General features: G+C 42.2%; 2 protein-coding genes and 1 pseudogene across 2 annotated transcripts in view; all 3 read right to left on the bottom strand.

The window, feature by feature from the left end:
* pxylp1 (2-phosphoxylose phosphatase 1) overlaps positions 1 to 24316 on the bottom strand; it is a 417866-nt gene that overhangs the window by 347740 nt on the left and 45810 nt on the right. The window lies entirely within an intron of this gene.
* Positions 1126 to 4493, bottom strand: LOC133442198 (putative nuclease HARBI1; annotated as a pseudogene).
* LOC133442228 (kallikrein-7-like) lies at positions 15498 to 23072 on the bottom strand. The gene is made up of 5 exons (XM_061720182.1): positions 22891 to 23072; positions 22300 to 22492; positions 16610 to 16857; positions 16239 to 16378; positions 15498 to 15714 (listed from the first exon to the last, which is right to left on the bottom strand). Exons 1-5 carry the CDS (start codon positions 22928 to 22930, stop codon positions 15535 to 15537), a joined length of 801 nt encoding a protein of 266 aa, XP_061576166.1. The 5' UTR covers positions 22931 to 23072; the 3' UTR covers positions 15498 to 15534.

The raw sequence follows: 24316 nt of genomic DNA, 5'->3' as shown, positions 1-24316 counted from the left end.
TCCTGCTGAGGAGCTGGCCCTCTACAACAATGAAGGTCGTCCTTTAATGGATGGAGTAGAAGGGGGTGTCTCTTCAGACCCTGGTGGCAGTGGCAGCTGCTCCCAACAGGCCACATTTGTACAGGGTAAGTGTCAATGTTAAAAGACTGAGTTGCTAATAAAACAAAATTATATACAAATTATTGTGGGAGTAAGTAACATCGTTTTACTTTCTCTACAGTTGATGGGGAGACATTGGTGCTGCTGCCACCACCCACATACACTCTGTCCCATACAGAGGTAACAGTGGAAACAACCTGTCATATACACTACCATGTCATCTGTGGTTGCTGATCATGGATTAAATAGACCATTTACATGTCCTGTGTTTTCAGGTGGAGGATGATGAGACAGTGTCTGTTTGTTCAGAGAGAGCTTTGGCGGTACACTAAAGTCTTTTTTAATCAATTTTAGTCAGTTGTCAATTTGCCCATCTTAACACAGGTGGTGAGAGTGTGGACACTTGGCTGTAATTGATTTCCCTTTAATTTCTTGCTAATGGTGGTGGTCTGCACATGGGAGTAAAAACTGCTTCAAGTGCTCTCTATCCTAATATGAATCAATTGCTTCCATTGCTATGATCCTAATTTTGCAGGAAGAAGGAAATCTTCCTCCCCCTGAGCCTATGGCCTCCACATCTAGGCCAAGGGGATCACAAGTGGTAATGAATTAACCTTCATTTAAATAGGGTAGTCAAGAGTAACATTTGCACCTTTCTTCAAGTTACCATAGCAAAGTGACAATGCTTAAATGTCACAGCTACTGTATTATGTGTTTGATTTGTTTCAGGTTGGAGCAGACAATGTGAGAGCTCTTTATAAAAGGACACTGGAGCTAGAGATAGAGTACAAGATAAAGAAAGTAAAACTTGAGGTGGAGAAACTGGAGTATGAAAAGAAGGTAATTTAGTAACGTAATTCATTTCCTGGCATGGGAAACAAACTAAAATGTTTCTTCCTTTATTCCAGGAAACAAACTAAAATGTTTCTTCCTTTTTTCCCTCAGGAACGGGAGAACAGAAGATAGAATGGAAGGAAAAAAAATTAATAAAGAATAACTGAAATACAAGGCCTGTTATTTCTTTGTTCAGGCAAAAAATTGGTCTGTGATGGCCTCTCTCACAGCCCTGCCAGTAGGGTAGTCGAGGGTGATGGGGTCCACCACATCAGGGGGTTGTTGGTCGACAGGAGGGGCCCTCTCCCTCCGTATGGTGGCGACATTGTGGAGCACAACACGCTGCAACAATCCTGCTAGCTCGGTCTGGGGCCACTCTGAGCCCACGAAGGCAGGTGAAGCGGGCCTTCAGGATGCCAAATGTCATTTCTATCCTGACCCTGGTTCTGGAAAGGGCCAGGTTGAATCTAGTTTGTGGCCCTGCATCAGGGTCAGGATAGGGGGTCATCAAGAAGGGCTGGCAGGCATATCCCCTGTCACCGACAAGCACTCCACTGAACAGCCCTGACGATAAAAGAATGATGCCAGGATCAGTATCACAGAATGCAGTTTAAAGAACATAAGACATATATGCAGAGTAAAGTTGCCATACCTTGCTCGAGTCTGTGGCACAGTGTGGACTCCCTGAAGATCCGGGAGTCATGGACCGACCCAGGCCACTTGGCGTCGATGCTCGTGACCATGCAATTATGGTCACATGTCATCTGCAAAAGCATTTGTGGTTAACAATCCACAAGATAATAGCATTGAAGTCATTGTAGCATCAATGTGCATTTGACAGGACCTGTGCTGTGTCATTTTGTCCTTATGTGCATATATTTCCACATGTGCTAAAAGGGAATTACTTTTAATTATCCAGGCTACTGCATTTCCTGCAATGTGCCAGTATGACCAAACAATTAGTACCCTTATTAGATAACTTTATTTATTCCCAAGGGGAATGTTTAGTGTTACAGCAGCTATCACATAAATGACAGACTTACACAAGACACACGTAGCTTAAAACAAACACAATGAGGTGTGTGGATTACCATAGAGATATACATACCGTATTTTCGCGACCATATGGCGCACTGTGTGGAAAGGCGCACCCTCAGTTTTGTGTGTCATTTTTGGTTTTAAAACACACATACGGCGCACCGACCCAAAAGGCGCCGTCTCTGTAGACGGAGCTGCACACGCACGCGCTGCAGAACACACACGCGCTAAAAACAGAGCGGAAGCAAAACTTAGTTTGATATTTTATTTCACTTTTCACATCAATCAAACCCTTCAAAGGTTCATATTCTGTTTCTGCATTAAAGAATTAAAAAAAACCACCGGGGCGCTGCACATAAACCTTTCTCAGCCACCCGATCATCTCCTCATCCATCCAGCCCTTTTCATTTCACTCTGGCTGGAAAAGTCTGCCACCCCGCGCTGGTCCCGCGGCGGTCCCGGGTCCCGCGTCCCGGGACCGCCGCGCTGGTCCTCCTCCGCTCCGCCGCGCTGGACCCGCTCACACACGCGCTGTCGGGGAGCCGGTACCGGGGTTTGTATCCGACACGAGCTCCGCTGATTCAGCTGCGCCAGTCCGAATTTCCAGACCTGGAATCAGCTTCTTGATCATCATCCCTTCATCCAGCCCCCCCTTTTCGTTCGTCCTTATAATGACTCCGGCTGGAAACGTCTTATGCAAAGTTTTTCTTTTAAAAATCCCCATAGGTTTCTGTCCATCAGCTGCGCCAGTCCAGCACCACATACATGAGAATCTGTGTGTGTCGCGCCGCGAATACACACCCGCGCATGTCGGGATCCGGTACCGGGTTTGTAACCGACAGATTTGGCTGCAAATCTCGGAGTGTGAAGCTGATCTGACCTGAGACAGACCCCAGAAATCTCTGCTCGCAAAGCTGCCGGGAACCAGATCGATCAGACCGCTTTGGGAACCAGGAAGTCGGCTGCAGCAGCGCGCATCACGAGGCTTTAACCTTTAACGTGTGCTTATTTAAATAGAGCGGAGCAAAACTTAGTTTGATTGTATTTTATTTCACTTTACACATCAAGCAAATCCTTAAAAGTCTTCATCATCTGTTTACGCATTAAACAGCTCAGTGGAGTCTCATTCACGTCGCAACTCACGGGGGCTTCACCCGCCCCCTTCTCTTTTTACCGTTCTCATGGTGGCCGGCCTGACATTACCGTAATTCAGGTAATAGACACGGCGCACCGTTTCTTAAGGCGCCCGGCACATTTAAAAAAAAAAAAAAAAAAAAGTGCGCCTTATGGTCGCGAAAATACGGTATGTGTATTCCCATGCCTGGAAATGAATTGCGTTACTGAATTACCTTCTTCTCATACTCCAGTTTCTCCACCTCAAGTTTTACTTTCTTTATCTTGTACTCTATGTCAAGCTTTTTGTATTCTATATATATATATATATATATATATATATATATATATATATATATATATATATATATATATATATATATACATATACATATACATACACACACACACACACGGACAGTACTATACTAGATGAAAATAAGTGGAGAACTAACAAACGGTTACAAGTTCTAACTTAAGGCAACATATTGCAATTAAGTGCCAAATTGAATGTACAATGTGTATTGCAAATTACCATTGCAAACTTTACCTGAACGTTGAGGCTGTGGAATGACTTGCGGTTGACATAGTCCGCTTCATTCTCACCCAGACGTGCGGAGATGGGAATGTGCATACAATCTATGGCACCGATCACTCTGGGGAACCCTATGACGGGAGTAGGCTGCATTTAATATACAATAGTATACGTCATAGGGTGTACATTATTTATAGATGAAGTAGTTAAATAGGTTGATGTATATTTTACCTGCTATGGCATGAAACCCCTCTTTAACAGACTGCGTCGGCAAGTGGCCAGGGAACACAACAAATCCATCCAGCATGTCTGTGAGGGCACGTGCCACTTTATGGATGGCATTGCAGACTGTATTCTTGCTTAGATTTTCAGCATCACCCACAGCATACAGGTAGGTACCCGTGGCGAAGTACCGCAGGGCAATGCAGATGGTTTGGGGCACTGTGAGCGCACGACTCCGACGTGTGGCACTGGCCACATACGGGTCGAGCAGCTGACACAAATATGCCATGCTCTCCGTCGAGAATCTGTATCGTTCATACAGGTACTCATCAGGGAAAGCAAAGGGGTTTTGGCGGTCCCTGAATACACGTTCTCTTCGGAGGGATCCTCTCACGATCCGCGCACCGAGCTCCACTGGATTCTCTTCGAAAGGGCATGTCATTTTCCAAGAGAGCTGATTGGTCAGTGGGCGGTGCTTTTATACCCGGCGATCTGTATCTCGAACATAACCTGCTCCGGAGCAGGTTAGCTGTTCAGCATAAGTTACCATGGCGATGTGCCCCGGTAAGAAGTGAACCACCGTCGTAGTCCTGAAAACCCAGGGTTAAACCTGAAGTTACCTCGCTAACCCCAAATCCCGCTTCGTAGTACAGGCCCCTGGAGATGGCGCTTACTTGATCAGATCCTTTAAGAGACTGTGAAACCACTGTTTCCGTGTTGGTTCTCCCAAAAACAGATCCATATTCCCTTTTATTTAGCTGCATCCTTACTCTCTCCTTCTCAAGGCAATCATTGAAAGTCACTTCAACACTTTCCATTCGTTTATTTACAAGGTCACAAATCTCAGATGATAAAATGCTGCATGCATCCATTTTCTTGACAACATCTGGAGTACTTGTAAGATTGCGTCTGACTGACTCATAATGCTGGCACACTTTGTCATGTTTAGCTTTAATGTCTCTTTGGATTTCCTCAAGATCCAATGGTGAGCAGAAGGTCTTTAGTTTGGCTCTTATTTCCTTAGCTGCAAGTCTTCAGGCCTCATATACCTTGTTGAACGCTTTTTCCTTTTTCTTTTGTTCCTGGATTTGCAACTCTTGGCCTTTTTCTGTTAATTTTCGCTCACGGGAGCTGGACCTTAACTGTTGAGTTTCGGGGGGATTCTTTATTTCTTCAGGAGCGGCTAATATTTTGAATAATTTTGACCAACTGTTTATAGCAAAGCAGCTTTGAAGGGTTTGTCTGAACTTAATTTGATAGGTAGTGGTTTTAAACTATTTTTAAATGCTTTAAACCACAACTCTGATCAGACATTTACACCTTTTAGACACACCAAAGTTAACAGTGCCACAATAGAATAAAACTTGCATGAAATTCACAGTCAAAAATAATAAATAAATAAATTCCCTCTTTGAAGTACCATTGATTTCAAGATTGAAGATGATTATTATGTTTACCTTCAGTGCACCTTAATATTTTATTTTTTAAAACCAGCAATTTCTGTTTAAAGAAATGCAGGGAAACACCACACCTTCAGAGCATTTATAAAAGGTAATGTCATATAAAATCTTTAACTGTCCATTGTCTCATACAATAGAGACGAGCAGATAGCATGACATGTTCAACCTTTACTCAAACAGTTCAGTGTCTCTGTGAGTGACTTTACCCTCAGCTACAAAAGTCCTTCACTGTAGTTGTAGCATGCTGAAGCCGCAGATGGAGGATGACACTCGATAGAAGATGGCTCCAATACAGCGTCGAGTTTCACTGTTACAGCCCTTGGCATCAATAAGACTGCGTTGAGTTCAACTGGTACAAGGCGGCCCTGTTTTGACTAATTTCACAGTACCACACTGTAGTAGTCAATGGATTTTTTAGACTACAGGTATAAAGAAAGCTCCTGAATACAGGATTAGAAATAGAAGTGAAACTAGAAATTGTACATTTAAAGGGTGTTACAGCCCTTGGCATCAATAAGACTGCGTTGAGTTCAACTGGTACAATTCTTTTATTTCTCCATCGAGTACCGTGAAACTAAAAAACAAATAACAAATTATCAACATTTGCACATGTTAAAACACTAAAGTTTACACATTTAACACTTTAATACATTTACGTTTACATTTTCTTTAAAACCCACACACATACCTCGCTTCGCCTACCAAGGGTGCAAACTTTCCATATCTAAGCAGTGACTGGCAACAGGTACCCAAACCAAACTGCACTTGAAAGAGAAACAACAAAAAAAACACTTCACATGAATCATGCTAGAAGCAAGCAAAACAAACCAAAACAGCATGGTAGACAAATTAAAACTTACTTGCTTCTCTGCTCCCCTTTCCTCCCTGCTCAAGCTGACCTGCTCTCCAAGTGAATGTGGCCATCACAGGTGTGTGGCAATTAGCATTTATAAACTCCAGTGGTGAACCCAGGAACATGCATGATGTATACCAAACCAGCTCAGCTGGCCACTAACAAAGGGGACCTATTATGAAAAACACGTTTTTTCTTGTTTTAACATATATAAAGTGGTCTCCCCTCACCCTGCCAACTCAGAAAAGATGATACCCCATGAAAATCTGCAAGGTCTGCTCTCCCCCGCCCAAGCAATCCCCCAGTGTCATGTGGTTTCTGTGAGCCGTTTGGATTTGTGCATTTTCTTTACGTCACCAAAATGCAAACCACGCCCTCGGTCTCCTCCGCTGCTGAAACCACTACCAGCTCTGTCCGCAGGCTCGAGCGGTCCTTCCTTCACTCAGTCGGACGCGGCGGAGCGGGTCCGGGTTAAATCATCCAGGTTCCTGGGTGGTTTGGGAGCTGGGTCCTCGGGGGTCTGTCCCAGGCTGGACCAGCTTCACCCTCCGAGATTTTCAGGCAAATCTGTCGATTTGATGACGGGTGATGCGCCGCGGATGCGCAGCGGAGCGGATGCGCTCCGGAGCCGATCTGCGCGCCCGCCGTGGGGTTGCGGCGCCCGTCGCGCAGCATCTGCCGGGCAGATCCGGCTGAAATTCCGCTGGTTGGTCCCCGGGAGTCCCTGGCGGAGCAAGGTTTATGCTCCTCCCCTGCTACACGTCATTCAGGGAGCCAATCAGCACAGAGCCTCATTATCATACCCCCCCCTTCCCTTAGAATGGAGCACAGAAAAAGGGGTTAGAAGCGGTAAAACTAGTGACAGGGCCCACAGGCTGGATTTATGATTTATGTAGAAAAAACAAGCTTTAGATTGTTTTTAAGACATTCAAGGCCTGTTTAAAATATACATTAAATGCCATAATAGGTCACCTTTAAAGCGACACTACGTAACTTTTCCACCTTAATATCATATTTCCAGAGTCATTGTGATGGTACATCAACTTCCAACAGGTTTAATGACACCTCTGTCATCATCTGAGGGGTCTGTATCGCTTTCACTGGCACTATGTAACTTTGAGGAGCATGGTAGGAACCCTGCCACACTAAAAAACTACAAATTTTACGGCTTTGACTGCTTTACGGCACATACGTCACTTCCCCCTCCTTCCCGATTCGTAGTCGAGACGAAAATGGGCGGGGCTTGGAGCGCAGAGGCTGAGCTCAGCAGAAGCTGGTGTTGAGCTAAACGAGGAGCTGGTATCATGGCCGAAGCAGCGAAAAAAACGAAGAAAATAAAAGTTTTAACGGAGCGGAGGAGGCGAAAAAAAGAAAGCGGGAGAGTAACAAGCTAAATGCCCGAACAAAAATAAACATTGGCCCGGCGTTCACTCACTACAAGCCCTTGTAGCCGTCGTCTTGGACAAGAGATGGTTGAAGGATGTAAAGACGTTCATCACCTCCAGGTATGCACTTTTGTCAACACCTATGTCAGTGTGTTTTACAAAAACAATTATCCTAAATGTTGGTGGTGGTCGGAGGGGCCGTTAGGCGCGATATGGCAGCCACGCTTCTGTCAGTCTGCCCCAGGGCAGCTGTGGCTACAGATGTAGTTTACCACCACCTGTGAGGATGTGTATGAATGAATGATTTCTGTAAAAAGCGCTCTGGGTGCCTAGAAGGGCGCTATATAAATCCAAGTCATCATTATTATTATTATTATTTATCCTGAAACTACTACAGCTGCTGTAAGTGTTGCTACTGTATCAAATGTCAATATCTATGTAAACCTTTTGACTCTTCAAGTCTGTATACAGATACCTATACACTGATGGTAAAAGCAACACATTTGTAGATATAGTAAAATATAGCCAGAAAAATGAAATATATAGGCAAAGTATACACTTCCAGATAAAAGGAATACAATATAAAAACCATATAAGCATATAAAATAAATCTATTTTGTTGGAATTATATTAAAATAATAACAACGGTAGTAAAATAAACCTTATATGGTGTTTATAATGTGTCGTTTTATCTTGTGAGTGTATAAATATATACATTTCTCTAATTTTTCTATAGCTATACATTAATTGCTTTTACTGTCTGCGTAATTACAGTGACTTCAACAAAGAAAAAAATTCAAACTTGTGATCAACAAAATATATTGAATGATTTATAGGTCAGTAATTATCAGAAAGACATAATGTTTTTGTATCTTTATTCTCACACTCTGCAGGACTACATCAGATCTGGAAAACTTCAGAATCACATCCTCATGCAGGGAAGGTTCTCCTACACTCCAGCAGTGAATCATCAGGGAAGGTTCTCCTACTCCAGCAGTGAATCATCAGGGAAGGGTTCTCCTACACTCCAGCAGTGAATCATCAGGGAAGGTTCTCCTACACTCCAGCAGTGAATCATCAGGGAAGGTTCTCCTACACTCCAGCAGTGAATCATCAGGGAAGGGTTCTCCTACACTCCAGCAGTGAATCATCAGGGAAGGTTCTCCTACACTCCAGCAGTGAATCATCAGGGAAGGTTCTCCTACACTCCAGCAGTGAATCATCAGGGAAGGTTCTCCTACACTCCAGCAGTGAATCAGGGAAGGTTTTCCTACACTCCAGCAGTGAATCGCACGCGGACTCTCCCAGCACGAAACATGGATGGACACAAGATGCTACTGCTACTATAGTCATTATATTTATTCACAGTAACTTCTTACACTGTTTCATAGTTCAGTTTTTATTATCAGTTCATTATTTTTAGTTTATTTTTCTACTACTCTATTTACACTTGTTTACTTTATTCACAGTAATTTATCCTGTCATACAGTTGTTATTCATTACTGCTACTGTGATACAGATTACTTATTGTTTATAATAAGTATGTATGGGATAACTGCTGTCACTATGCAAATGACAAAGTTCAAGAATTTTTCTATTTTCTGAAAGGTGTGTAAATAAAAGTCTGTCTTGTTTTGCACAAATGTCTTTATTTTAAACACACACAAAAACAACTGTACAGGAAAAAATGGAACAAAAAAAAACAATATCAAAATATTTGCAGTAATCCTCATAAAGGTTCCATTCTACAGAAGACGGCGAGCCCTGAAACCAGTGTACTGTCCCATTGGGTCTGGAAAGGTGTCTCTTATTTTCCAAACATCATGCTGCCAGAGCACAAACTGGCGATATGTATATATATGCATATATATATGATATATATGCTGCGTGTTGGTTCCGTCTTTGTGGGGGTTCAAACTCTGATGAGGTAGAGGTAAAGGTGTTCTCAGGAACAGCAGATTCCTGATAAAACAAGAGACATAATTGTTATGATACAAATGTAAATGTAGAGTTCTATGTTCAATAAGAATCAAAATTAGAATGTTTTCACATATTCGTCTTGGGTTTTGGTAATTCTAAAATTACTGACAATATCAACAACAGACAGAAAAATAATAGTGATCATAAAAATGTGTAATTCGCAATGAGGAAGCTTTATAAAATAATAATACAATTGAATAGAATAACAGCACTAGAGGAAATAATGCAATGCAAAGAAAATGTATAGAACATTTCTAGTATTTTTCCTGAGAACTGTAAAATTGTGCAGGGCTGATCTGCAAAATATAAGGAATGGGCATTCAGTTATTCACAGGTTATAAAGTATTTTTTCATTTTGTCAGTAAGTATGTTGGACTACTAATTTATGACGAAATCCTTCTAAAAAACGTGACAGGAAAAAGGTGCAGAGCGTATGAGTTTGTAGGGCGCATTATCTCGCTCAAAACCAAGTTGAACTTAGTGTTTTTCAACATCGTCATATTATATTGTTTAACCAAAAATAGATACATTACCTCTTCGCTATCCATCCTGCAAACGACAGCTGAAAACAAAAGTAGTTTTGAAAGTCTGTCCCGCCTTCTCTCATCAAAACAAATGCAGCGACCAGATCCATGGCAGCGACGGGGAAGGGGGTTTTCCGGCAGTACGCGCTGGTGCTCATGGGAAATGGAGTGTTCTTTCTGGTAAAGCACTACCGATTTTTGTCCAAAGGAGGCGCCAAACTCAACAAAGCTGAAAGTTCCGTTGTGCTGCTTTAATATAGATATGTTCATAACCGATTTCATAACCGTTTTATTAAAGGTGACCTATTATGGCATTTAATGTATATTTTAAACAGGCCTTGAATGTCTTAAAAACAATCTAAAGCTTGTTTTTTCTACATAAATCCAGCCTGTGGGCCCTGTCACTAGTTTTACCGCTTCTAACCTCTTTTTCTGCGCCTCATTTTTAGGGAAGGGGGGGGGTATGATAATGAGGCTCTGTGCTGATTGGCTCCCTGAATGACGTGTAGCAGGGGAGGAGCATAAACCTCGCTCCGCCAGAGCAGCCCGAAAATGTAAATAAATAAAACACTGAATTTTCACAAATGGAAACTTTATTGTTAAAAAAATAAAATATGAGTTGTATATAAATAACATTTATGCACTATTTAAGCCGGATCTACCCGGCGGATGCTAAACGCTGGCCCCGGAGCCACGCCGGGCGCCCGGGAGCAGCGCGCATCACCGCGGCTTTAACGGGGGAATCTGAGCGGTTCCGACCGGCCGGGACCGCAGGAACCGGCCTGGACTGGTAGCAGGGACTCCCGGGGACCGACCAGCGGAATTTCAGCCGGATCTGCCCGGCAGATGCTGCACGACGGGCGCCGCAACCCCACGGCGGGCGCACAGATCGGCTCCGGAGCGCATCCGCTCCGCTGCGCATCCGCGGCGCATCACCCGTTACCGGGGATCAAACCGACAGATTTGCCTGAAAATCTCGGAGGGTGAAGCTGGTCCAGCCTGGGACAGACCCCCGAGGACCCAGCTCCCAAACCACCCGGGAACCTGGATGATTTAACCCGGATCCGCTCCGCCGCGGCGCCGCGTCCGACTGGCTGAAGGAAGGACCGCTCGAGCAGCGGACAGAGCTGGTAGTGGGCGTGGTTTCAGCAGCGGAGGAGACCGAGGGCGTGGTTTGCATTTTGGTGACGTAAAGAAAATGCACAAATCCAAACGGCTCACAGAAACCACATGACACTGGGGGATTCATTGGGCGGGGGAGAGCAGACCTTGCAGATTTTCATGGGGTATCATCTTTTCTGAGTTGGCAGGGTGAGGGGAGACCACTTTATATATGTTAAAACAAGAAAAAACATGTTTTTCATAATAGGTCCCCTTTAAAGTTGGACCTCTTTTCCTTTCAGCTTCATATCTTCCTGCTTGAAGTCTTCCTCTTCCTCTTCCTCTTCCTGTACCTCGGCCTCGGCCTCCTTCTCCTCCTTCTCCGATTCCCCTCTCATCCTCACTCTTCCTCTTCCTCTTCCTTCCATTTTGGTTAAGTTTGGGGAAATCACCTGCTGCATTTTTATAGTGCTTACAGTTTTTTTCAATTGTTTACACGCTATTTTGAAAACTGGGTTCTTTTTTTCAAAATATAATCACAATTATCCAAACACAACACTCAATTTGTATAAGTCCTAGATTGTTTGCAAAATGACACACTTTAGTCAAAACATACAAACTTCAGTCAAAACATATACACTTATTTGTGAAAATGTTATTCGTTTTCATTTTACCAACACAGTCCTCAATGATCAGACACTATTGCAGCCAGTTTCACACTGCTGTGATAAATAAAAAACACATTTGTAAAAAAACTAATTTTAAGAAATAGCATGTGCTAGATTTTTGGCCAGACATTGTTATGTAAGGGATAATTTAGATGTAAAAAAAAATAGTGACAAACCCACAACATTCTTCATGATTAGTTTGAGATAGGGAGAATGTACACAAATAGGCCTACTATAAACTTACCAAGCACTGCACAACACTGATGCTGCAGACTGAATATTTCAAGTATTTATTTCAATACTTACAGTATTTCTTACCATAATCAGTTACAGTAATCAACCAACAATGAAATCAATGAAACAAATACAATCCGTAAACAAATAAAAATTACTGCATGAAGTACATACACTTTGACTCTGAAAAAAAAAACTACTGCAAAAGCAAAAAGAATACTGTAACTATTCATCATCTCTCCGTCTGGCTGGATGAGGCCATAAGATTTCATCCACATCACAGGCTATGTCTTCATTGGCAAGGCACAATACAATTACAATACAATTATTGGTCAAAACCATGTTCACAATGGCAGCCTCTTGTGCACGAGTGAACATAGGGCGCCTTCCACCTTGGTGTCCTCGACCCTCAATCCTATGTAAAAAAAAATATATATATAAAAAAATACACATGCAGCCTACTGTCAAATGTCATAGTAAACAATATTGATGATAAGTATAGCAAGATTCAGTTTCAATGTACAGTGTGGTTAGCTTACCTGTTTTCTCAACGAAATGTCCGAATTACTGATGCAACAGTATTTTTGCTGAGATTAGGTTGAACTCTTTGTCCAGCTTCCATCAGTGTCAGTCCATAGTTGATGGCATGGTCAATAAGTGTTGCACAGATTTCTTGAGTCAAATTTGTTCCTCATCTTCTTTGTTCAGGTTATATCAACTCTTCAAGTCCTTCTTCTCCTCTTCCTCTACCTCCTTCATCTCCTCTTTGAGCTTCCCCTCTCATTCTCACTCTTCTTCTTCTTCTTATAGCTCCTTCCATTTTTGTTGAAGACAACTCACCTGCTGCCTTTTATAGCACACCTGAGTGCTGCGTTTTCAATTTTGCATATGTGTGCTTCCACACCTGGTGGATGTGTTTATCCAATTTGTTCATGAGTGTGGTCATTGGCAATCCGGGGCTTTGTAATGACAAGAAAGTAACCTCACAATCCTTATCTGTGTCTAAGGTGTGAAAATGTGTGTAGAGTTTTACAAATAACTGTGTGTAATGTTTTGCAAAAAGGGTGAAGCAGACATTGTGTGTAATGTTGTGCAAATCTGTGGAGATGTTTTGCTCCTTGGAGTAGAATTTCGCAAATTGTGTGGAAATTTTTATTTTAGTGTGTAAACAATCGTAAAAAACTGTAAACCTGATTGGTGTGTCTACAATTAAGCAATCTTGTGTTTGCACACCTGATGGCAGTTTTCAATCAACTGGCTCATAGGTGTGGTAATTTGACAGTCAGTGCTTTAGAAGTGCAAGGAAGTGACATCTTGATATACTTCTGTGTCTAATGCATAGACGTGTGTGTTAGTGTTTCAAATCACTGTGTGTTTGTTTTGCACAAAGTGTGAATGGACTCATTGTGCTTACAGTGGTGCAAATCTGGGGCCGAGTTTTGCTCCTTGAGTGTAAGGTTTTGATAATTGGGCAAAACTTTAGATTTTAGTGTTTATTCAATCGTAAAAAACTGTAATCAGCAGCTGGTCAACTTGTTAACATCAGGAGGATTTACCTGATCAGCAGTTTAAATACGATCAATGAGAGGATTTCTGTACCGCTCAGAGGATGCAAATGTTTTAAACAGAGAAAGTACTTTTATCACACACGCATGTGCACACAGTGTATCAATGTGTGTGTAGTATTCAAGTATGCAAATGCTCCTGATGGTTTTAACAGACGCTCTCTCTGTAAGTCTACTATCTCTGTACAGAGGGTTTGGGTCTATAAATAAATAATATATATATATTCAGATCTGTAATGTTTTTCTGTCATTACTTTAGTTTTGATTGGTGGGTATCCAGAGTTATTATAGTTTTGTATTTTTCCATTAGTTTCAGTATTAGTTTTAGTTTGTTATTATAATAGGGGGTATTTGTCGTGGGTAAGGTTTAAGAAGTTCAGAGCAGGTAACAAAGTAACAAATGTAACAAAGTTATTGTCAGAAAGTGTTAAAGTCGTGTTCCATGTGTCCCTTTTTTACATTTTACCACCTGCCCTCATAAGGTCTCTGCACGTCCCTGCGTATGAGAGAGATTGGACTTTGTCCTGTTTAAGTCTGTTTGATATGCTTACTGTCTGTTTACTGTTCAATATGTTATTAAAACTGTAAGCAAGGTGAAAAGAGTATGAAAGACTCTTACAAGGTTTTGAGTTGAAAGGATTTATTATTATTTGTGAGATAGAATACTAATGTTGGTTATATAAAATTAAGTGCTCAAATGCCAGTGTAAAAGTAAGTGGGAATGTTGTAAAACAGTCATTTGACACAGTATTGAGGATGTTATACTGCCCTCTAGTGGCTGCTTTTGTAACTGGCACTACCGTTCTGAATAAACAAGTGAAACTGCAATAGGAGTTCTACTTAATTTGAAGATCATGGAGATCTGTCTCTAGCTCCTTTGCTCCTTCATTTTGTTCTTTTTAGTCCCAGCTGTATATGATATTATCAGGCCCTGAATGTAAGTCTTTGCAGTTTCCCACAGCAGGCCCGGAGATACGCCTGGTGTTTTATTTTCCTGCAAAAAGAGGGCCAGCTGTTCCCTCATAAACTTTTCAAAGTTAGGATCATGATTTAGCTATATTTAACTATATCTCCAGGTTCTGGTCGGGTGATCAAGCCCTAGATACCTTAAACCCATAGACATTGGAGCATGATCAGAAATGATAATGTCCCCAATGTTACAACGTTCTATATTGCTCAGAGAATTTTTAGGGGTTAAAAAAAAGCCATGCCTGCTGCTGGTTTTATGCACAGTTGAGTAATATGTAAATGTTTTATCATTAGGGTGTAACCCCCGCCAGACTTCACTTAGGTGAAGCTCAGAGCAGGAGTCTAAAACAGCTCTGGCCCTTTTAGACATTAAGCTGTTTGTCTGTGGGGACCTATCCATGGTTGATGAGAAGTAGCAGTTCAAGTCTCCTGCTACCACGGTGTTATCACAGAGCCAATCAGATCATTTAGAAAATGCATGAGAGACTAAATCAATTGACTGGACAGGTGGAAAGTATATATTCATGAATGACACCGTGTGGCCCTGGAGAGCCTTTCAGCATGACATTTCTACCGTGTTTATCAGAGATGGTTCTGACATCAGACAAAGGCAGGTGTTTATTAATTAAGATAGCTCTCCCTCTACTCTTGCTGGTGAAGGATGAACTGAACACTGTCCAACCCAGTCACGCTTTAACTTTGCATGTTCGGCAGCAGACAGGTCGTGTGTGTGTGTGTGTGTGTGTGTGTGTGTGTGTGTGTGTGTGTGTGTGTGTGTGTGTGTGTGTGTGTGTGTGTGTGTGTGTGTGTGTGTGTGTGTACGTGTGTGTGTGTGTGTGTGTGTGTGTGTCACTAGTTCATGTGTTACAAACATCACAGACACGTTTCTGCTCTTAAGGAGACCTGAGGTCTCTTTATTGTTGCTCACAGGCAAACGTCACACAGCTGGGACACTTAAGGATGAGCCATCATAGTCTGATCGATCCATTGACGAATGTTGGTGTCACAGATGGTGAATCCATCCGCGTCCCTAAAATTTGGGATGATCATCCCATTTGTGAGGTTCTTTTCACCAATTCCTCCATGAACTGCATACAGAGCATTAATAGAAATATATCCTGAACCAGAATCCCCCTAGAAAGAGAGATGGAGAGTGGTGGAGGAGAGAGAGACGGGGGGAAAGATAGAGAGAGTGATGGATAGAGTGATGGAGGGGGTGATGGTGGAGAGAGAAAACAGTCTGTCAGGTCAAAAACCACTGAACAACAGTTGATCATCATTTAACAAGTATTTATTTTTTTATATATATATTTTTTATCCCTGATTTTTTCCCATTAATCACCCAGTGCTCTTCCCTAAGTCAGTCCTGGTCATTTCTCCCTCTACCAACCCCAGGAGTTCCTGCACTGAGTTCAGGTCTCCTCCTTATCCTGAGCAGCTTATATTCACCACCAGACAAGGGAACACGGGGAGAAGATGCAAACTCCACACACACCTTTCGCCAACCCACCCAGTGTCCCCAGCAGGAATCGAACCCAGGACCTTCTTGCTGTGAGACGGCTGCACTACCAGCTGCACCACAGTGCCACAGTATCATTTCTATTTATTTTATATTTATTTGTGACTAAAGACAATAAAGACAGCAGTCCTCAACTTACACCGCAGGTCTTGCAGCCAGGAGTAGGTAGGCCACGGCAACACTCGTTCTGGCTGACTTGATTTGTATGTACGACGACGCCATTAAAAGGTCCCAGTGTTTTCACGATGATGCTTGCACACATGGTCACATCTGGATTTACTGTGTGAATAAAAAACTATTATCCATCTCAGAGCAGATGTTAAGACTCACAGTAATTCAAATATAATCTTTCTTGACACATCCAACAGCAACCCAACAAGATCAACATTCCCTCTAAAAACCCACCCAGAACAGAGATGATTTACAGTCAATACATGTTATTGATTCCTGCAGTTAGAGCTGCATGATGAGTGTGTTCATGTAGTGTAGGTTAGGTGTGTGATGTCTCACCTCCTCCACCGTATTTGAAGTAATCTGCCCGAGCTTGTGTGTCTCGAGCAGTAATACGAAACGTTTCAGGTTTTTTGGCGTTTAGGCGGTTCCTGAGAGCAGTACATTCAGCATCAGTGGCGAGGCGGATGGGAGTCATGGGCTGGCTCAGCCTCAACAGCATGACGTCAGCGGTGGGGTGTTGAAAAGTTTGAGGTCTGCCTACGGTCTGTGTCACACTTCGATCAGCTGATTTAACGGTGAACGACCTGAAACATGAACACAATCACTCAGCAGGATTTACACCAGAACCTGAGGTAAAAGGACCTTCAGTTTACCAGAACCATCATCATCATCGAGACACTAACCATCACCCACAGAGGACACGCCCACCTGCTGCTACAGTCGAGTGTGATGAAGCATTTTGACCATTTGGCCCCCCTGCAGGGACACAACGACGCCTTGCAGATTGCTCAAGCCCCCCCTTATGCTCATAGACATGCGGGTTCCAGTTCCTGGGGACCCCTGCCGGGACATTGTCACGCAAGGTCCGGCGTCTTGCATCCCTGCCGAGACTTCCAGCCCCCACAGAGACAAAGAACATATACAGACTTCCTGATCTCTCAGGGGTGGTCCCAAAGCTAAAAGTCCCACCTCTCTCACTGGTCTGGTTTATTCCTGTAACTTTTGTATAAAAACCCTTTGAACAAACCAATTTGTGTCGACACACCAAATACAGACTCGATCTGAGTTGGTCATGTCGAACGCCGGCTTAACTGATTAAAACCTCTCTATACCACGAGCGGACTTCTGAACTGGTTTTTGATAAATTCCACAACAATTTGGTGCTGTGACCCCGGATTGACAATAGACCTTTGATGGAAACTCCTCTTTGCAGACCAACGACACAATCAGTGACTTCGATCTAAATTTTCAAAAGGTAAAGGATCCACTTCCAAAATCCCAAATTATTGTCGCTGAGTTGTTGTCGAAAGTCTGTGGACTGGAGTACCAGAAAAAAGGTTGACGTCATCCTGAAATTTAGGTAAGTCCGCTGTGTGGTTGTGAGGGTTATTTTTTATTATTTTGTGTTATTGGGAACGTTATTGTAGAGATGTTTTTAGGAACGCTGGCAATTTCATAACACTTGAATTTGATTGTGTTGTGAGAATGTTCTGCTTCTCCTGCCTTAAGAATCTGACTCGCTCTTCTAAAAAGGTTTAATATCTCTGGTTACATTAAGGAAATAATGGCCAGAATGCCATGTTGGTCTGAGTAGTCCAGTGGGACTTATAGCATATGCAGGACTTGAGGTCCAAAAAGAAGTGTTTGGAACACTGAGATACTTGTGGGAAACTGACATATATGTAGAAGAACTGTTTTTTTTATAAGTGGGGATGATTTGCTCTCCCAAATACTTGAGGTATATTTCATTTCAGTAAGAATTGACTCGCTCTCCTTGCATCAACAGGAATGATTTGTATGCTCTGAAGTAGACTGATGATTGGAAGAATTAGCAAGTAATTTGTGGGTAAAAGTAAGTGTAATTGAAAGTTTTTTGGGGGGATCTTACAGAAAAAAAAAAAAAAAATTGAAAGTTTTTGGGAAGTTTTTCAGTAGAGAGTCAGAGAAAGAGTTGACTGGTCCTTTTAAATACATGTATGGTAATCACGGTACCGATAGTTTTATTTGTTAGTTTTGTTTGTTACTTAGTTAGTATTAAATATTGTTAAAATAACTAAAAAGCACTTCAAACTCCCTCAGATTTTTGGAGGGATGAAAGTAGACGCCGTAATGCAGAATCCCAAATAGCTTCGCTTACTGATCTAAATAAAAAGCTGATGGCTTTACTAAGGAAAGATTTAAAAACACAACGCAGACAAAAATGAAATTAGAGAACCAGTTAAATGATAAAATCAAAACCTTTATCCGGTGAAACTGATTAAAGAATCAAATGACGATGACACTTCTGATGACGACTGGATTTTACAAAAATCCAAGATCTGTTGCCTACAAAATTTGGAGCCAAATAATAGTAAGAGAATTGTGGTCTGTCACGAGATCAGATTGATGGATTCCCTCCAGGGTACATGCAAAATATATATTTGCTAATTGCCCTCCACAAAGGGTAGGCCTGGATAACGCAAAAGAAAAGAATCTGAAATGTATGAAAATACTAATGTCTTTTTCAAAAGTGTTTCCTACACAGGTTGAGCGCTGAGAGGAGAGCCAAATCAGAGCATCCCAATTTACATAATCTTATCCTGCCTATGGTAACTTCATCATGTAAGTGCATGGAAATCTGTCTGTGGCCTACTATAACGTCTCTGAATGCATGTATAACTAATCTCTAACTAGAGGTGTCAAGTAACGAAGTACAAATACCTCATTACCTTACTTAAGTAGAACCTTTGGTTGTGTATGCTTCACTGGAGTAATTATTTTTCAGACGGTTTTTTTACTTTTACTCCTTACATTTTCACGCAATTATCTTTACTTTTTACTCCTTACGTTTTAAAAACAGCCTTACTCTATTTCATTTCGGCCTTTAAAAAAACTATCCAGTTAAATTGTGCCATCCGGATAGAGTGAATTTGGTTGTGGTTGGATGAGAAGTATAAACATATTTGGTTTGTACGTGTCTGGTCTCTGAAACACATGTTAATGCTCAATAATGCACATATATGGTTCTTTAATATATTTGCATTATACTAAGATGCATTCATTTTCAATGGCTTTTAGCCTTAATGGTTTTTCCCCGCTTATATTACTTTTACTTTTATACTTTAAGTACTTTTGAAACCAGTACTTTATACTTTTACTTGAGAAAAAAAATAAAAATAAATAAATAAATAAATACATTTTGAGTTGATACTTCAACTTCTACAATACTTCAACTTCTACAGGAGTATTTTTGAACTCTAATATCTATACTTCTACCTGAGTAATGAATGTGAATACTTTTGACACCTCTGTCTTTAACACTCGTCCTGACTTTTCCTGTTTTCCTCACTGACGGCTCTGCTTATAAAAATGGAATACCATACGCAGGTTATACAATTTGTGATAATTCTTAATTGTTGAAAGCGCCCTCCTCCTCCAGCTCCACCCAAGTAGATGAAACTATATACTGATCAAAAGGTAAAACTGTTACAATCTATACAGATTCCAGAGATGCTTTTGGTTGTGTATATTGTATTTTATAGATTTTATATATTGTGGGCGAACCAAGCATTTTTATCATCCTCGGAGACACCCGTTAAATGTGGTTAATTGATTGGTGAACTGTTACAAGCCTGTCAACTACCTTCATCTATTGCTTTGTTAAATGTGAAGCCCACACCCAGTCCAACCCTGTTTTCACTAGGCAATGCTTCAGCTGACCATGCAGCAAAAGAAACTGCCAAATTTGGCTTACCTGTCTATGTAAAACTTTGCCCTTCTATACCCGCTAACGACCTGGTTTCTCCTAATGATGTAACCCTCCTACAAGAAGACTACTGAGGTGAAGAAAAAAAAAACGGATTGTAGCATTCCCATGGTTGTAAAAATGTAAATAATCATGGGTCAGCAACGACGGCCGCGTTGTTGCACCCACATCCTTGTACCCGTAAATAGCTGATCACAGTTGGCAATCACAGATGAGCAAAAGGGGGAATGTGTCAGATAGTGTTGAAAGACTGATAAGCTCCAAGATTTGCATCCTATAAAAATATTGCAAACATTATCAACACTTCCCCCCACCGTGACTTTTTTTTTGAAGCTCTACAAATAGACATTATGTGAGGGATATGAAATTATTCTTGTATGAAAATGTTCATGTATGAAAATGTTTTTGTATGTGCAGAGAATTTTAAACTGGACTTAAATGGACAATGTTGATACCTGTTAACACCCATTAGGAAGCACAAAACTCACGCCTCATGAAAGGATTATGGGTAGTCCTATGACCATACCAAGCAATTCAGTTCTGTATATATGAAGAAGATGGACTTCCATGCCATGGATGAATCCATGATATCATTCTGTTCTGCTCTAACTTTTGCTGTCCAGTCAATCCACAGACAAGTAAAAGCTGTCCAGTCTCCTCCTAGTGACAAACCGTGCCATAACCTCCAACCCGGCGACTGGGTCTGTGTCAGGGAGTTCCGACGGAAAAACGCCCTGAAACCTCGCTGGTCTAAACCTCAACACGTCCTGCTCACCACCAACACCGCCGTCAAGTGTGAGGGGCGTCTAACCTGGTTCCACGCATCCCACTGCAAGAACACAACTCCTCGACCATGCAGCGGAAACCAGCCGATTACTTCTTCTTCCTGCCCGGAAGTAGCTGAGCTCCAGCACCTGGGACCTCTGCAGAGGAGCAGGGGAGCAGGGGAGCAGGGGAGCAGGGGAGCAAAGGAGCAGCACAGGCCAAACTGTGACTCCACATGCTCTCCTTCTGAAGAACCGCTTGTTAAGCCTAAAACAAGCCAAAATCCACTGCCCGATTCCATTGAGGATTATAGCTACCTTGCTACAATGGTTAATCGCTGTTCCATACCTCTACCAAAGGATGTTTACTGGATTTGTGGCGTGAAGGCTTGTGAATATCTTCCAAACGGTTGGTCTGGAATATGTGGTCTGGGCCATGCGGTACCAGCCATGAGAATCGTTCACATTGTTAGAAGAGAATTGTACACACACACACAAACACCATGGACAAGATTTTTTGGTGCCCTCGTTCCAAATTACGGAGTCATGGCAGCTTTGGAACAGATAAGAGATTTATCCCATGCAGTTGAAGATTAGCCAACACCACTGCAAAAGACATGCCTATGCTCTCACAAGAAATGACTGCTGTAGGGATGATGGATTTATTAGCTTCTCAAGGGGGAACTTGTGCTGTCATTAAAACTGAATGTTGTACATTTATACCCGCAATGCCACAGTCCAAGAAATAACGCATCACTTGAAAGATATTGCCAAAATGTTACATACACCTGTCATAAGTAGTTTGTTTCATTGGTTTAAAGAACAGTTAGGACACGTTGGTTACTTGATATTTGAATTTGCTTTGTTGGCTTGTTGTTATTTGGTTTCCGACCACATGTCTAAGGTTTACTTGCAAACATATGTATCACTCAAACTATTACTAAAATGATGTACTCCACTGTAAAAAAAAAAAAAAAAAAAAAAAAATTGTGAATTGATGAAGCATTTTGACCATTTGGCCCCCCTGCAGGGACACAGCGACACCTTGCAGATTGCTCAAGCCCCCCCTTATGCTCATAGACATGCGGGTTCCAGTTCCTGGGGACCCCTGCCGGGACATTGTCACGCAAGGTCCGGCGTCTTGCATCCCTGCCGAGACTTCCAGCCCCCACAGAGACAAAGAACATATACAGACTTCCTGATCTCTCAGGGGTGGTCCCAAAGCTAAAAGTCCCACCTCTCTCACTGGGCTGGTTTATTCCTGTAACTTTTGTATAAAAACCCTTTGAACAAACCAATTTGTGTCGACACACCAAATACAGACTCGATCTGAGTTGGTCATGTCGAACGCCGGCTTAACTGATTAAAACCTCTCTATACCACGAGCGGACTTCTGAACTGGTTTTTGATAAATTCCACAACAAGTGGGAGCCCGTCACAGTGGAGGAAAGTTCAGGAGTGTCTGGACATGTTCAGTTTCTAAAACGTTCAATTCAAACTGCAGTTAGAAAACTTACGGTCCACCTTCATCACAGTGTGCTGCAGTGAGAACCCAGAGACCAGTCCTCCCCCTCCCAATGACGGAACCAGAACAGATGAAACCTGCACCAGTAGGGTCTGTTGTCTCCAGGAACACATAATGTTGTTCTTCCTGTGGTGTACACCTCCTACCACCGATGATTCTCTTCAGGATGTCTGCAAGAGACACACCTGTAGACACACACACACACACACACACACACACACACACACACACACACACACACACACACACACACACACACACACACACACACACACACACACACACACACACACACACACAGGTCCGGAACATTCATGTCAGCAGCTGAGAATCATCATCATCATCATCAGCAGCAGCAGCAGCATCATCATCACCATCATCATCATCATCACCATCATCATCATCATCATCATCATCATCATCATCATCATCATCATCATCATCATCATCATCACCACCCCCACCACCACCATCATCATCATCACCATCATCATCATCATCATCATCATCATCATCATCACCACCCCCACCATCACCATCATCATCACCATCATCAGCAGCAGATGAGGAGGCATGAACTCACCTGCCATCAGGAAGAGAGCGAGGACCACACAAGTCTTCATCACGCTGCTGAGACGGTCTTCCTCCAGAAGAAGATGCTCCGGTCAGAACGGAGGGCCGTTTTAAAGCATTCTTTATCTGTGACCGTCCAATCATCTGCTGACACCCTCACCTCACGGTCCATACGGTCGACGCCTCGTCATCCCTCCCTGACGACACCATGGATGCTGCAGGACTCCACAGGTGGATGGAGTTGAAATAAGTAACCAAATGGAGACACTGATAAGGACTCTATCTCGATGGAGCCAGGAGGATTCTGTGTCTCAGACGGTTTCTGACACCAGCCAGTTTGCATAAAACGAATGTGTAACGTGAGCAGTTCCGATGGATGGATGGATAGCATTACATTAGCTACCCAACACAGAAAGGCTCTTTCACCAACCTTTCAAGGTTATGAGGCAGCTAGAAGCCACCGTGCCCTCGTGTTATGTTTGTATTAACAGTGTCATGCAGTAAATTCAACAATGTAAACGGGTCCAAGATCCAATCATCCATTATCTATACCTGCTCTATCCTCTGCAGGGTCACGGGGGTCTGCTGGAGTTTATCCCAGCTCATCACAGGTGAGAGGCAGGTTCACCTGGACAGGTCACCAGTCCATCACTTATATACACAACCAGACATACTCACACTCACACCTGCGGGCAATTTAGAATCATCAATGAACCTACTACGCATGTTTTTGGACTGTGGGAGGAAACCAGAGTACCTGGAGGAAACCCACGCAAGCACGGGGAGAACATGCAAACTCCACACAGGGAGTTGAACCGGGAACATTCTTGCTGTGAGGAAACAGTGCTAACCACTAAGCCACCATCAGAATCAAAATCAGAATCAGAATCAGAATCAACTTTATTGGCCAGGTTCGAACATTGTCCAACAAGGAACTTGACTGTAATTTCGCTCTTTGGTAGTAAAATAAACAATAAAACAAATGTGGAATTTCTATGATACAGAATAAACAGAATAAACATTTAAGGTGCAGCAGTTTGAGGTAGAGATAGAAAAGAAAAGAAAAGGGACAGTTCTGTATAAAAATGAAAAATAAAATACAATAAAAATAAAAATAACCTATTTAGATTTGTGATCATTGTGATCCACCATGCTGCCCGGGTCCAAGATTTCTGATTAAAATACAACCAATTACACTTGTAAACAGTAAAAGGAGGTCACGTTACCCTCCGTAGTTTAGGGGGATAAAGGTTTGGTCACATTTGTGTAAAATATTAATCTATTTTTATGAATGTCAGAGCATCTTTTTAAATATATATATATATATATTTTATTATCACGGACCCCCATCAATTACACTGTGACGGAGCGGCTCCCTCACTGAGTGCGGTTCTTCCCTGACTGCAGGCAGCGCACAAACATATATTCAAACAACT

The sequence above is a fragment of the Cololabis saira genome, chromosome 4, assembly GCF_033807715.1.
Source record: "Cololabis saira isolate AMF1-May2022 chromosome 4, fColSai1.1, whole genome shotgun sequence".
NCBI classification, from domain to species: Eukaryota; Metazoa; Chordata; class Actinopteri; order Beloniformes; family Belonidae; genus Cololabis; species Cololabis saira.
Note: the sequence above shows the minus strand (reverse complement) of the source record. Positions and strands in the feature narration are given on the sequence as shown.

Bases quoted from the DNA above. Each gene is read 5' to 3' on its own strand.
- LOC133442228 (XM_061720182.1), bottom strand. From the start codon at position 22,930: ATGAAGACTTGTGTGGTCCTCGCTCTCTTCCTGATGGCAG. The intron at 16,858-22,299 runs GTAAGTTTTCTA...TTCATGTTTCAG, and splicing joins CACTGTGATGAAGGTGGACC to GTCGTTCACCGTTAAATCAG. The intron at 15,715-16,238 runs GTAAGTTGAGGA...CTCTCTTTCTAG, and splicing joins CTGGCTGCAAGACCTGCGGT to GGGGATTCTGGTTCAGGATA.